At 44.0% G+C, this 14606-nt stretch overlaps 1 protein-coding gene across 2 annotated transcripts in view; it reads left to right on the top strand.

The window, feature by feature from the left end:
* Positions 1-431: 431 nt before the first annotated feature.
* cyc (basic helix-loop-helix ARNT-like protein cyc) overlaps positions 432-14606 on the top strand; it is a 119898-nt gene continuing 105723 nt past the window's right edge. Inside the window, exons 1-2 of one of the 2 annotated variants that reach the window (XM_067131822.1) lie at positions 432-613; positions 14269-14395. In XM_067131822.1, coding sequence (XP_066987923.1) covers positions 14286-14395 — 110 coding nt within the window. In that variant the 5' untranslated portion in view covers positions 432-613; positions 14269-14285. The remainder of the gene's footprint in view (positions 614-14268; positions 14396-14606) is intronic. The other variant, XM_067131815.1, reaches the window with a different exon arrangement.

The following is a 14606-nucleotide window of genomic DNA, read 5'->3' as shown; positions in this document are numbered from 1 at the left end:
AAAATCAATATTGGAAAGTTTCGGAAATCATATTTCGGATTGGGACGTATGACGTCATTGAAAAATCTCTTGTTATATAATGCCTTCGTGCATTTTCAGGAGTCCTTCGAAAATTATAATTTATTTTCCCTGAATTGTTTTCACGAGAACAAATTAAACCAAAATGAATAAGGATAATTGAAGTAGTTGAGAACATTATTTATATTAACAATATATATATTTTGATTTCGGGACATCATCTACGGTGTTGTACGATAACGTTCAATAGTGATCCTGAAACAAAATTTTGTTTCCTAGTTATAAGATGTTATTTTAAGAATATCATGATCATATGTAAAATAAATTATGATATAATAAAAATTAAATATAATCCATTTGTTTTTAACTGATAAGTTTGGCGTTTTAATTTGAGGATATAAGTAAAATACGACACATTTTTAGTTTTTGTAAGATAGTGTGTAGCAGCTGATCTATCATGGTCTATTGTTATTGTTAGAAAAATAAAATAGAAACAGAGGATGTGGTGAAGTTAGGGCAGTTCATATTTAAGTTGAATTTCATGTGATACAACACCACTGCAGTTCTTTGCCATCGAAATTGTTGTAGGATTCTGGTAAGTATATTTTGACGTAACTGGTAAGGGAGCGAAGCCTTGTCGTAGGCCTATAGGATCGCTTCTTCTGGCATAGGCCTACGCTTAGTATAGGTAACGTATCCTAGACTAGCTTGGTCATAGGCCAAAGTAGCATAGGAATAATTTGATAAAATTGTATGGGAAGTCAGTCTCTCAAAAGCGTTTTTTCATAATGTGACATTATTTTTTTTGTTAGGCCTATTAACACTACTTCCATGGGCACCGTCCTTAACCTATTAGGCTAGGCCAAGCAACTTACTTGATACTGAAAATTAGAATGTAGATGAAAGATGGTATTTGTCTCGGTGTCAGAAAGTATGCAATAGAATTTGGGGCGATTTTCAAATTAGGCTAAGCATGTCAAGGAGACTTTGTCTTTCAAGCACACTATGAAAACTCAGTACAATATTGAGTTGTATTAGGCCATTGTTAAAATAAGCGTAATGGGTCTACCAGTTTTTGGGTTTGGGAGGAATGAAATAGCTTATGTTATGTACAACGTTGCAACCAAGCTTTTATTCCTAACCTAGAATTCATTAACCTAACCAAACCTAAGACACGTAGGCTAGGCCTACCTGATAGGGAGAGCTTTGCCCCTTCCCGAGTCCTGGAAACCCACCCCCCCCAACCTGTACAAGGAGACCATAAATCAGATATGAAAATAAAGGAAGGACTCTTACCAAACATTCCCTTGCGTAACCTAATGAAGGGTTGCCCTTAACTGGATAGTGGAGAATGTTATTCTCTGAACCATCCACGCTTAATTAAACCTTGTGCACCAGGTCTTATATGATCATAATTGGCCTCCCTTACTCCCTCCTTTTAGTTATACCTATGACCTCACCTTCCTTAAGGGTGATACAGTTTAACCTTACGCTACTTAGAGAGATGCTCGGGGCAGTGGGGTCATCATTGCCGCCATCATTATTACAGGTACTGTATTATTATTCAAGTTCAGTGTATGGTAGAGAGGAACAGCTTCTTACCTTTGAAGAATGAGCATTGTGCAGGGTTAAGACAATTTGCCTGTACTAATTGATAATGAAAGCTGTTCATTTTCAAGAATTTTGAAAATGAACAATGGGCCAGGTACAATTTTAAATATTCAGTATGAAATGATAAGTCCCAGGTCATTTCACCCTCTTGTTTACATCATACCAGAAGCATTCAATATTTTGAGTATGTACAGTCACTCAAAAATGTTTTGCAACATGTTCCAGAAGTTTTCGTTCACCTAACAGTAATTTGTTCTTTTGATATTTACAAGGAAATGTAATTTTTTTATTCGACTTTGGTTATTAATCATACGGTTAACAATATAAAAAAGAATGGCGAGTGAAAAATTCATATTATGAAAAATGACGAAACATTTAGAAAAATTTCACTTCAGATGATTGAGCAAAAGAGTCAAAGAAGAAACTGTATTTCGAATCCAGACAAAACCTTATTGACTAATAAAGTAATATTGAATAATCATCAATGAAATTATATATAAATAAAGAAAGAATTCAACCATTGTTGTTGTCAAAAACAAAAAAGAAAAAAATCTTGTAACGTCGTATGTTATCGTGTGACTCCACATTCGGGCAGGAAAATTAAACTAAACTGTCTCGTCACTTGCACCGATAAGATGGGCAACAGACTGCCGCACCATAATAATTACCTTGCATAAGACTAATGTCTCTACTGTAGATATTGCTCGGCAGCTTACCGTAAATAAAACAACCATGTATAGAGGAATAAAACAACAGAGAGAACGAGGAAATATGATAAATTCATTGTAAAAAGTGGAGGACGACCCCACTGTTGCACTACTGTTAAGGATCATCATCGGATGATCACTGAAGGAACTCCGCCTAACTCCCCTGACAAGCCGGTGTTGCCATAAAGAGAGAACATTACACTTTCCCTTCAAGTTGCTGCTCAAACCATCCGTAACAGGCTACATGAGACCAAAATATTATTTCATCATACTCCTGCCAAGAAACACTTCATATCAGCGAAACACAAAGAATAGAGGCTAGGGTTTGCATTATAATATAATCCAGTGGCCGATGATTTCTGTAAGAATCATCTTTTGCGAAGAGGAGGAGACATTCTCCACTGATGAGCATGGTAGTCTTCTTCACTGCTGGCATTTAGCATTAACTAAATTAATGTTGAACTTCTTGCTAATTTTAATTCTTTAGAAACTTAGATAATAAGAAATACAAAAATAGGCGTTGTATATTCGGTTAACTTCATAAGAGGCATCAAAATGATAGGCCTAAGTAGCAATGAAAGAAATGAGAAATTACACATGATAACAGCATTATATATATATGTGTGTGTGTGTGTGCGCGCGACTATACTCTGTGTTTTACAAAAATAGACGTGAAATCTGTTAGTCTAGTTCATTATATTCTATATTAAGTTTCACTAGTTCACAATGTACATAGGATTAGTCTTTCAAAAATTTGACTAATAATAATGTGCAAGCATATCTTTGCAAAAGTCGTATTTGTTGATGTTAATAAGACTAATAGTTCAACTTAAAACAGTCGTAGGCCTATGTCTACAAAGTTCACACATATGAAGGTGATAAAACAACGATAGTGATGGCAGTTGGAGATGAAAATATTAAAATATAAGAACAGCGATGACCTCTGAAGTATTATAGTAACATCCTTATGACAACAGTAAGCAGTATCAGAAAAAGCCCTGTTCAAGGGAAACTGCAGGTAATTTCACGGACCCACCACTATAGTGTACAGTTGTTTGACGCGCTTACAACTGAGTTGCCAAATAGCGCCAGATGTCACTATTGTAAGCTGTTGTCCGAAACTTTTGAAGTATGTTGCAAAACTTTTTTGAGTGATTGTACATGGGGTTGTAGGGTCCACAGATGTATAAAAACCCAAATCCCCATATTGAGTTGGGTAGCCCAGTCATTAATAATGATAACAGACCCAGAAAAAGTGTATTTCTGCATGATAGGGATTCATTTCCAGTTCTTCATTTCCTTTTCTGGAAATAGTAACCAAATTTTGGCAAATGTCTTACCAAATTAGTTCTTCCAGCAAGTAAGTAACATTTTGTCAAATATCTGCGATGTCAGCACCACCCCAATAATGACCAGTACCTTTGAATCTATGCATTAATAAAGTACAAATGTTCTTTGTCTAAAAAAGAACCCTTAAAATCAATCAGCATTTGGCATTGGTTATTAGAATTGGCATAATACTTTGTTTTTTAAGGTACCTGAGGATGTTATGAACCTCTCTCTATTAATGAGTATTTTTATATAAGGGACTTACCAAGTAATTATATAGCTACTAGTTTTCTACACAGCAGTCTAAGAATTCAAATTATGCAGGTGGCGCTACTACCGTTTGTGTAGGTGACAAGGTCCCGCCTTCTTTTGGGATTGATAGGAACAACTCAGCAAAGAGCTTCAATTTGTTTTCTGCCAGCTCCCAACTAACATCGGTGGTTTAGTGCAGTTGTCGTCATCATTTTTTTGGAAATTTGTCCAGTATTTTGGTGAAGTATTTAAATTTTGCCTTTTTTGGTGTGCACCAAAAATTTTCTGCTGCTATTTAGTCATTTTGTTAGTGCTGTTAACTTTATCCTAATTAGCTAGGATGTCTGACTCTAGTTCTTCTAGTGTTTGGTACTGTTCTGAAGGTTGTAGGACTAGATTAGTTAAGATCTCTTTTTGATTCTCATACTAAATGTGTGAAATGTCGGGGGCAGGACTGCAATATAGATTCAACTTGTTCTGAATGTCAGGATTGGGACGAGCTTAAGTGGAAGGCTTTGAAACCACACTTAGCGAAATTAGATAGGGATAGAAAGAGGAAGGTGGCCCTTAGAGCCAAGAATAAGGCTAGTTTAGCTCTTGTTCCTTCTCCTCCTGTGATAGAAGATAGTGTTATTTCTTCTCCTCAGATCCCTGCTTTGTCGCCAAATCCTCAGCCCCCCCCCCCTACTTCTTTCCCTCATACTCCTTACTCTTACAGAAATCATCAGCCACTGGATTATATTGTAACGCAAACCCTAACCTCTATTCTTTGTGTTTCTCTGATATGAAGTGTTTCTTGGCAGGAATATACCAGGTTCCCATGCTTCCAATCTCGACACCATTGCCAGCCTTGAACCTAGATTTGACAAGAAATTTGAATTTTTAGCCAACATGGTCATGGAGTTGGGTGTATCATTTAAAGCCTTTGTGGAAAGGTCTTCCAGTGTACCCAGTGTTAGTAGTGCGGTGCAAAGTGACAGTGTTATGCGTGTTGAGGAGGTAGCTTCTTGTCCCACCAGCGCTCCTAGACGAAGGTCCCTGTCCCGCTACCCTGCACCAGGGAGAAGACATACCGGAGGTCCACGGGAGGTAGGTGGGGTTTGCCCACAGGTTGTCCCCCCCTCCGCTGAGCCTGTTGTCAGTTCCCAGGCTTCAGCAGAGCACCACTGGAAAGGCATCTCAGTTAGTGCTGATCATCTGTCTTTAGACTCAGGTGACTCTTTGCCCAACAGGAAGCGCCAACGGCGCCAATTTGTTGCCTCTCGACCTTTGAAAAGAAATTCTGCCGTTGCAGACAGTTCTCCTCTTCCTGTTAAGAGGTATAAGGAGACAGGTGTTAGTCCTTAACCTTTTTGCAGCTTCTCTGTTTCGCCTCTGGACAGCCCGAAGTCTCCCGAGGTCTTCGAGCACCCAGTGCTTTGTGCCTAGGCACTCTGATCTTCCTCAGAAGAGCTTATCACCCTCTTCTCTTCAGTCTCGTGCTCACAAGCACCAGTCTCCTGCCAGGCACGTGTTGATCATTTTGGCACCCCTCTCCACTTCTTCAACCTGCGTGGAGCCAACTTCTGTGTGCTCGGCACCAGCTGCAGATCGCTCAGCACCAACCTCACCTTTTCCACGCTCGTCTGCTTAGGAAGACTCTTCCTTAGACCCACTTTTCTGTCAGCTTGAGGATCTTATGGACTTTTTGAAGAAGTCTTGGTCTTCCAAGGGTAAGGACCCTTCTTTGCCTCCAATTTCGTCAGATGAGGAAGAAGCTGAGCATGATTCTACTCCGTCATCAGCTCACTCCAGTTTGCTGAAATTCTTTTGGCAAACTTCTTTGAGCCTGCCTCTCCATCTTCGCCTGCGTCTGCCTTCCTCATGGGGGAGCGCTCTGTGGTTTCTGCTCATCTCCCCAAGTTAGTTCTTTCCTCCTCTTCGAAGAAAGTCCTTCGAGAGGTGGATGATTGGTTAGCCTCTAAGAGGGAGCAAGGTAAAGCTACCTTTGCCTTCCCTTCTTCTAAGCTCCTGAAGAAGAAGTACTATTTCTACTGCATGCCACTGGGGAGGCTACTTCTACGGGAGTTTCTGCCTCCTCCCAAGGGGACTTCTCCGGTTTAGTTGATGCTATGCGTCAAGCTGCGTTCTCCTCAGCCAAGATTGTTTTCTTCACTCGATCTTGACCCTCTCGTCAGGACCTTTTTAAAGTTTTAGGGATATTCCGACATAATATACAAACCGTCGGCCCTTTACATTGGGAATTACTTTCAGCATAGGCTGGAAACGGCTGTTAAACTCTCGAGCAAGGTGGTTAGGCAGTAACTACCGCCAGGTAGGCGGGAATACCCGCCTGCCTGGATGTAAACATTCCAGTTTGCTGTTGGCCGTCATGCGTTGCAGACGTGGTTTCAGTTCTCTCAGCCTGACTGTCGTTAAGCTCTTATTATCCCGATGGGATCTTAATGTATTTTTCTGTATATATTATGTGTGTTTGATATTTATTAATACAAACCCACGATTTGTGATAACCTTGCATCATTCCCCTTGTTGTTCCCCTGCGGTGTCTTGGGGTTTGACGGCCAAGGGCGTATTTAGAGTAGCGTAACTGAGTGGTAATGCTTCTCTTACAGTAGCCCTTTATTTAGATACTGAAGTTATTCCCCTGCACAATCGGAGGTATTAGATTGAGACGTAATATCTTCGCTCCCCTACATTGATCAGGACGTAAGAGTTTGCTTCCCTTCTTGGGCTCCCGCCGTCCGTGTACAAGGGCATGATTACTTCCTTCTTACTTGTGCTGAGTGTGGTTTTCGCTGTCTGTGCTTATAGAACTACAGGGCAGGTGGGAGGTGGCGGGTGTCATCTGTAAGTTCCGCTTCCACGGCGCCCTTGGTGGCCTCCCCTCCGTCCTTTTCTCTACCCGTAGGTTCTTCCTTCTGTCCTTCAGTAGAGATCTCTCTCCTTCGCCCTCTTCACTCACTTGTCGGGCGAAGACCACAGGGGGTGGGTGGCGGTCAGGTGACCTCCTCTTGGGTACCTTTTGCTGCATAGGGCAGTTCCCCTTGTAGCGAGAGGAATCTCCCTTTACTAATCATCTTTGCTTTTGCTTTCAGGTTGACAGTTAGCATCACAGACACAGCAGTAGTTGGCTGGATATCTCAGGGGATATCTCGCATGAAGCAGTCCCAACGTTCATTTAGTGTTGCTTCGGGATCGACCACAGTACCTGGTTGGATGATATAGTTCCACATCGGGATCATTTTGACTGTGTTCCCGCCGATCGGGATCGACCACTGTTGTTGCTGGCCTTCATGTATGCTGTGGCAATGCCTCTGGCATATCTGTGGTTCATCTGCTCTTGCTGTTCCCTGTGTTATGTTCCTGTTAACTCAACGACAGTCTGTGGGCGGCTGTGGGCGGCTCTTCCTGGTCTCCTGCCGCAGCCGTCTTGATTGTTCCTGTCGCTGCTGGTGACTTTCATGTGACGTTCCTGTCTGTTGCAGTAGCTCCTACCTTCCGAACCGCTTCCGTAGCTCCTGCATCAGCTGTCCTGATCTTGCCTGCTACTTCTCCTGGTGGTCTTGCCCAGGGCTGCTTCCGTTGTGTTCCTGCCAGCTACCCTGGAGGTTACGATGTCCTCCATCCTGTAGAAGATGTCGGCGTGAAGGTGAAGGAAGTCGCCTTGTGGAAGTGACATTCCTGACCGTTGCAGTAGCTCCTGCCTTCCGAACTGCTCCGTAGCTCCTGCATTGGCTGTCCTGATCATGCCTGCTGCTTCTCCTGGTGGTCGTGTCTTGGGCCGCTTCCGTTGTGTTCCTGCCTAGCTGCCCTGGAGGTTACGATGTTTTATGTCCACCAGCCTGTGGATGTCGGAGTGAAGGTGAAGGAAGTCGCCCTGTGGAAAGTAGCTGCTGTATTCTTTATCTTATCTTCCATTTCGTCTTCTGCTGCCTCTTCCCTTCCTCTCCCGAGGTCCAAGGGGGTCGCGGGAATTGGACAGACCTCCATCGGCCAAAGGAGAGGAAGGCTGTTTCTTCCCTTTGATGCCCTTGGACGTCTAGGGACTGCCTCCTTCCAAGGAGGCAGTGGGTCTCTCATTGGCTCTTCCCGACCTTCCAGTTAGGAAACTGATTTGCATACACCTGGGTTTTGCGTTTCAGGAGCCGCAGGTGCACAGACCTCGGTTTGCAATGCTGTTCCCAGTCCTAGAAGTTCCGCCTTTAAGACGGGGGCTGCTTCGGCGGCTCGTTCGCGAGCCTCTCCAAGTGCTCGAGATTCTATGGAATATCGAGTATCCCGATCTGGTCTGGAGAATACTCTCCCCAGCCCAGTTCAGGAGCAGTGTGAGAGAAAGGGCCGAGGCACCCAGGCGTCTCAGCTCATCCTGTCAGCACCACAAGCACTTCCCGAGTGCTTGCCAGTGCTCAGTTGGGTTCCCAGCCTGGTGTCTCGATCCTGTCGGTTCGAACACCAGAAAAAGCAGGGAAGAGATTCCCTTTGGGAGTCCTGCAGGACTTCTAAGGGACTGACTCTCTTCCAGGAGACAAGTTTCTCTCGTTGGCTCTTCCCGCCCAAGGGTGGGAACCAATTCGCATTCTCCTGTGGGGTCTGGCGTTTCAGGGGCTGCGAGAGCGCAGCCTCTCAAGGCCGCACCCTCGTGTCCAGTCTTGGAAGTCTGTGTCTAAGACTGGTTCTGTGCCTAGCTCTTTCGATCTCTTAGGAAACTGAAAGCAGCCACTCCCAATTTTTGGGAGTCTCATGGGTAGCTCGAACTCTGTGAATCATGAGCGCTCTCCTGACGAGAGAAAGTGCCGAGACACCCAGGTGTCTGGGTGCCGAGACGCCAGGTGTCTCGATACTGCCCACCAGCTGCTTCAGTTGCTCGGCCGGGTTTCATACTTGTGTCTTGAATTTTAGGGTTCGAGCATGTAGGATAGCAGACACAGAATTCCCCTTTGACCTTTCTTCTCGAGGGGCCTCAGCCTCGAAGGAGTTTAGAGTTCGGGAAACTAGCAATAGTTCACGGCAGACAAGTTCCACCCTGTCCAGTTCTGATTGTGTTCGTGCGATTGGCTCGGCTTAGCTCGGCCCCTGGTCACGCTTACAAGACTGGCTCGGCTCGACTCGGCTTGCGAGACTGGCTTGGCTCGCCCCACCCTGCATACCTCCCAGTCCACTGTATACCACCCAGCTGGATTGTGTTTGCGTGATCGGCTCGGTTCGGTGCGGCTCGGCTTGGCCTTACTCGGTTTTTTCCGATTCAGGTTCTCGGCTATGTTCAAGTGAACTTTCTGCTCTTCATAGGAAAGTGCTTTGTCACGGCACAAGCGCTCTTCTTACCCCTTGTGGCAGTAATCTCCTACGGTTGATTATCGCTCACAGTCTGCTTCTCCTGCTTATCTTACTGGCAGGACAGGTAGGGGTACTCGTCCTCCTCGCCTGTTCTCTTTACCTCTCGGTTGTTCGGAGAGGCGTGAGACGGACAGAGAGAGCTCTTCGGAGTTCGGCTTCCTGGTGTGCTTTGGGTGTCGGTCCCCCAATTGTCTCGTAGTACAACCAGTTAGCCGAGGACAGTTTCATGGGATCTGTCAAGGCCCCCTCCAAGGGGAGAGGTACAGGAGTTTCATGCTTCGGAAGCAGCGAGGGTCTTCCTCTTCAAGTTGTGATTGCCCTCGTTTTTCAGAGAACTTCGCACCAATTCATCAGCGCAAGGATCCCTGGGACAGGACCGTGACTTCCCCAATGAATAATCATCATCACTCATAACCCTTGCAATTCCCGAGGGACCGAGGGTGTCGGTGGCCACCGCAGTCCTTGCTTCCGAGAGCGTTCTCGACCAGATGAACTCTTTTCTTCGGAGAAGGAGTTCATTCAGGTCGAGACACCAAGCTTCTCCCCTGCCTTGACAGAACACGAATTCTTCCTGCCTCGGAGGATCTTGCTGACTGCAGTTCTGTGGGCAATTATGGTGCTAAGAAGAAGGACTTTGTCCCAATTTGGATCTCCGGTTTTGTAAGTCCTGAGTTGGCTCGACCCTTAGGAAATGAACCTGTACTTGGTTCTGCCTTTCTCTTTCAGAGATTTGCCAGATACCTTGGTAATCAAGGTTCGTAACAGGGCACTGCCTTTTCCTTTGGACAATGGTCAAGACCTTGGGGTCTTAGTCATCCCGACTCGACCTTGAGTTCAAGCCAGCCCCCCTCAACTTCTAGAAGTCCCAGGTTTCGGAAGAAGATTGCGGAACACATAGCCCTGTTCTTCCCTTCTAGGAGAGTGCACATAATTGTGTCTCTTTCCACCCTCTTTTCCATAAGGGAGGAGGGAAAAAGGGAAGAGAGAAAGAAGCATCGACTGGGAAGAAGTTTTCCTACTGCTGATGCCTGGATGAAATGATACTTATTGAGTCTCTGGAGCTGGCAGCGACATTGCCGAAACCTAGGAATGGATTCCTTCAGGAGAAGTATCTATTTCTCTTAGGTCTCGGCAATTCTTTTCATCAAACTTCCATCCTGCTTCCTCTCCTGTGCTCCCAACTCAGGAAATGCCAGCTCAGCTAGAGCTAATTGTCTCAGTATCCTGTCATCTTGCAGAAGCTTCCCCATGGTAGAGAATGGAGGTCTGCTTCCATTCCTCCGTCCTTCTTTCCTCTTCGAAGTATGAGGAAAGAGCCAGGCTAATGCTTGATTGAAGTAACCTTTGAATATGCTTGCATATTCCCCTCGCATCATATGTCTACTTATGGATTCACCGATTGAGAAGTAGGCGCACACCGGTAAGATTTCTCATCACCATCCTGGGCTGAAGGCAGCCTTTTGGCCTTCTGAGAATTCAGAATGAGTTTTGCGACACTCAGTGGGTTAGTTGAACAACAAAACCACTGTAGTGGCATTTGTCGACAAACAAGAGGAATCGTTTTTTCCTCCTGTTTCATGTGTCGACATTTGCAGGTAATTGAGTGTTCTATAGCGCACTCGACAGCTCCTGTGTGTTCAGGACTGGGAGACCTTCCAGCTTTCCTTGCAAGCACAGGCTTTGTCGCTGAGCGGCAATGGATGTAGCTGGATACCTCTTGAAGTCCTCTGCAACACTGTCCCAGGGACTGGATCCGTCTTCGCTGGTGGGTGTCGTTGACGAAACTCCTACTTCCTCGTCTTCTCTGCCGAGGGTTGCTTTTCTCCCTTTCATCTGTGAAGAACTTAGGCCCTTGCGACCTAGTCTTCTATCTGAAGTAACCTTCGTCTCCTCAGTTGAGACTTAGCTACAGACGAGAAGGTTCTTCGGTCGTGCTGTCCAGTGAACTGTTCCCTAGGTGGCATGTGACTCTCGTTTAGGGTTCCTGTCCCGTGCTCTGCACATGCTCTTATGAGAGTCGTCGGATAGAGATGCGCCCTCTTAGGACCATCTCTCACCTTGCTTCGGCCTTGGCATAGAAGATGGAAGAACAGGGGTGGGGATCAATACCTTGACTCCTTCTCGGATGTCGTAAGTGGACTCTGAATCCATCGGCATCTATTGTCGGGTTCGAGTCTTTCTTGTTCCCCTCCTCCTTGGACTTTGTGTCGATGATCCACATCGTTCGTTTCTTTGTCTTATTAGGGAGCTGTGGTACTTTTTGAAAAGGCTCAACATTCCTAACCTGGATGTCGTCGACATTTTCGCTAGTACTCTCTCTCCCAAGGAAGAAGTGTCTAAGGACACATCTTTCTCCTGGCTTCGTGTAGCGATCGAAGGAGGTACTCAGCAGCTGGCAACGATGATACTGGTACTTTCCACCCGAGAGCTCATGAAGTCAGTGGCTTGGTCCATCCCTCACATTCTGGAAGTTTCTATCGGTCTGGAAGCAAGACGTGGTCTCTTAGACCACACTTGTCTTCCTATGGTCTTGCCCCAGGCCCTTGGGACCTTTTCTCCTTGACTCTGTGGTGGCTGCTCAACAAGTTGTGTTGTCTTACCCGGCTCCTTCAAGAGGACGAGTAGCATCTTGCCTAAGGTGTTGGTTCTGGAAGTGAGAAGGATACTGAGAGTGATGGCCTCGCTTCCTCCTCCTTCCCAGTCCTTCTACTTCTCCTCCTTCGGGATGAGAATAGGAGACTCGAACCAATAGTTGCTGGATCTGACGCTGATGCGGTAAGACTACACATCGAGCACCCGTTCTATTTTTCTTCCAGAATCATAGAAGCAATTCTGCTCCTTCCTCTAGCAAGGGGAGGAAGGAGTGACTGGCAATAAGGGAACCCTATCTCGGCTTTTCCTTACTGCCTCTGACTCTAGATCCTTCCAGCCTATTTCGTATGAGTTATGTTTCCTCACTCATGCGAAAAGGTCCAGTATCTGACATTTGATCTTGCAGTGCCTACACTCTGATCAATATGTCAGTGGCATGGTACTCCAAGCTCTTTCGACCAGGAGTAGTAGCCCAGGTGTGCAGAACTCCAGTCAGTTCAGGAGACTCACTCAGATTCCTCCCTCCAACCAGTGAGTCTTCCTAATGTAAAGGACTGACGGTTTTTATATCGTGTCGGAACAAATCACAGTTTTTGAAAGTAAATTGTATTTTTCCTAACTATACAAACCTGAGGTCCTTTACATTACATATTATGCCCACCTCATGCCACCCATCTATCTGAACCTGGACCGAAAGGCAAACTGGAATGTTTACATCCAGGCAGGCAGGTATTCCCGCCTACCTGGCAGTAGTTACTCCCTAACCACCTTGCTCAATAGTTTAACGGCCATTTCCAGCCTATGCTGAAAATAATTCCTAATGTAAAGGACCTCAGGTTTGTATAGTTAGGAAAAATACAGTTTACTTTCAAAAACTGTGATTTTTACTCGTCTCCGCCATGGCTGCAGAGTACCCACTGAAGTGGAGGCGATCCTTGGCCATACTGCCACGTCCTCCACAGGTTAAGATGAGCACCTCCCAGAGACAGTACTAGTCAGCAGGAGCTCTCTTACCAGCATTATTCTAATGCTAACAGCCTTTTCTATTTCATAGTCATTACTTTCTTAATGTCTTGGAGTAGAATATGTCCATGTTCCCTCCTCCATTCAATATGGAGTCAGCTATGTAATTACTTGGTAAGGCACTTACAGCAAACCCCCCATATTCACGTTCTCACGGTTCACGGACTTACCTATTCGCGGATTTCTCTGTGGAATGTATATACACATCATTCGCGGAAAATTCACCCATTCGTGGTATTTTTCACTGAGAAATATTCACTAATTACTGTATTTTCATATTCTTTTCATGACTAAATGCACTTTTTGTGATAAAACTATTAAAATACTAAGGTATAAGCATTTTTAGAGATTTTTTTGTGTTTGAACTATCAAAATAGGCAGTTCTAAGTGTTTTTAGAGGGGTTTTAAGTATTCTCGGATTTTTGCTATTCGCGGGGGGGTGGCGGGTATGGTATGCATCCCCGCAAATGTGGGGGTTACTGTATATAAAAATGACATTTTTATGATAAAATAAAGTTTTATATACACTTACCAAGTAATTACATAATTGGAGCCCTCTGCCTCCCCTCACATGGGCATCAGGGCAAAAATGATTACAGTAGTGCCACCGTGCAAGTTGAATTCTTAGGCTGCCGTGTAGAAAGCTAGTACAGGCAGTCCCAAGTTATCGGCGGGGGTTCCTTTCTGATGGTGTGATGATAACTGAAAATCTTTGATTTTCGGCAATTTTCGGGGGCTTATCGACGCTGAAAATCGCGATTTTCGGTTATCGGCACCTCTTGTAGGCATGTATCAGTGCCAATACCCAATCATCGTGTGCCGATAAGCAGGAATTGGCGCTTTTTGACGCTGAAAATTGCTGATTTTTGTCGCTAGACAAGCGCTGTAAAACCGGATCGCAGATAACCGGGGACTGCCCAGCTATGTAATGACTTGGTAAGTATGTACAGTATAAAACTTTATTTTATCATAAAAGTTTCATAATTATTACTTCATCCATCACCAGGGATGCACAGTATCCATGAATATTTTGTAATTTTCTTTTGTGTTTTTATTAGATTTTTATTTTACATATAGTAATGGAGACATTTTCTTTTATTGCTTAAACGGTAGTCTTATTTGGTTCTCTTAAATGAAGAAGACTTGTTGTTGAATATTCGTACCATTTAAAAAAAAAATTTTTTTACATACCAGTGAGTTGTAAATGGAAGATAAAATTTTAAGTTTTCGTCTTTCACAAAGGTGACTGGTTATACTGATTTAGTTAGTCCACTTCTTCCTTTTATTTTTTCTAGCTAGCATAAAAAATTATAACACTGATGCAGTATTAAATATCATGATATTTGCATAATACTTTTGTGTTTTAAAATGTTTGTGTTCACATTTATTGTCTCTTTTTCAGGTCATAAATTCGCCAATATGTTTGGGTTGGGTAACTTTGATTTCCCAGACTATAGATCTGAATGTACGTCCATAGCATCATTTTCATCTGATGGTGGCAGTTCAAAAAAGAGGAGAGGATCTTTCCTGTAAGTCTTGTTTATTCACAGTTATTACTGCATAATAATAATAATAATAATAATAATAATAATAACAGTAATACTAATTAGTGGTATTTTTCATTCATTGGAGTGGGTCATAGGGTGCATAGTCATTAAGTAAAATTCCGTCATTTTTATATCGAATATGGTTCAGTTGAATTTGCTAAACAAAGCAAACATAATTCTACATTCATGATAA

Source organism: Macrobrachium rosenbergii, chromosome 3 (genome assembly GCF_040412425.1).
Source record: "Macrobrachium rosenbergii isolate ZJJX-2024 chromosome 3, ASM4041242v1, whole genome shotgun sequence".
Classification (NCBI taxonomy): domain Eukaryota; kingdom Metazoa; phylum Arthropoda; class Malacostraca; order Decapoda; family Palaemonidae; genus Macrobrachium; species Macrobrachium rosenbergii.
This window is presented reverse-complemented; position numbering and strand designations above follow the sequence as displayed.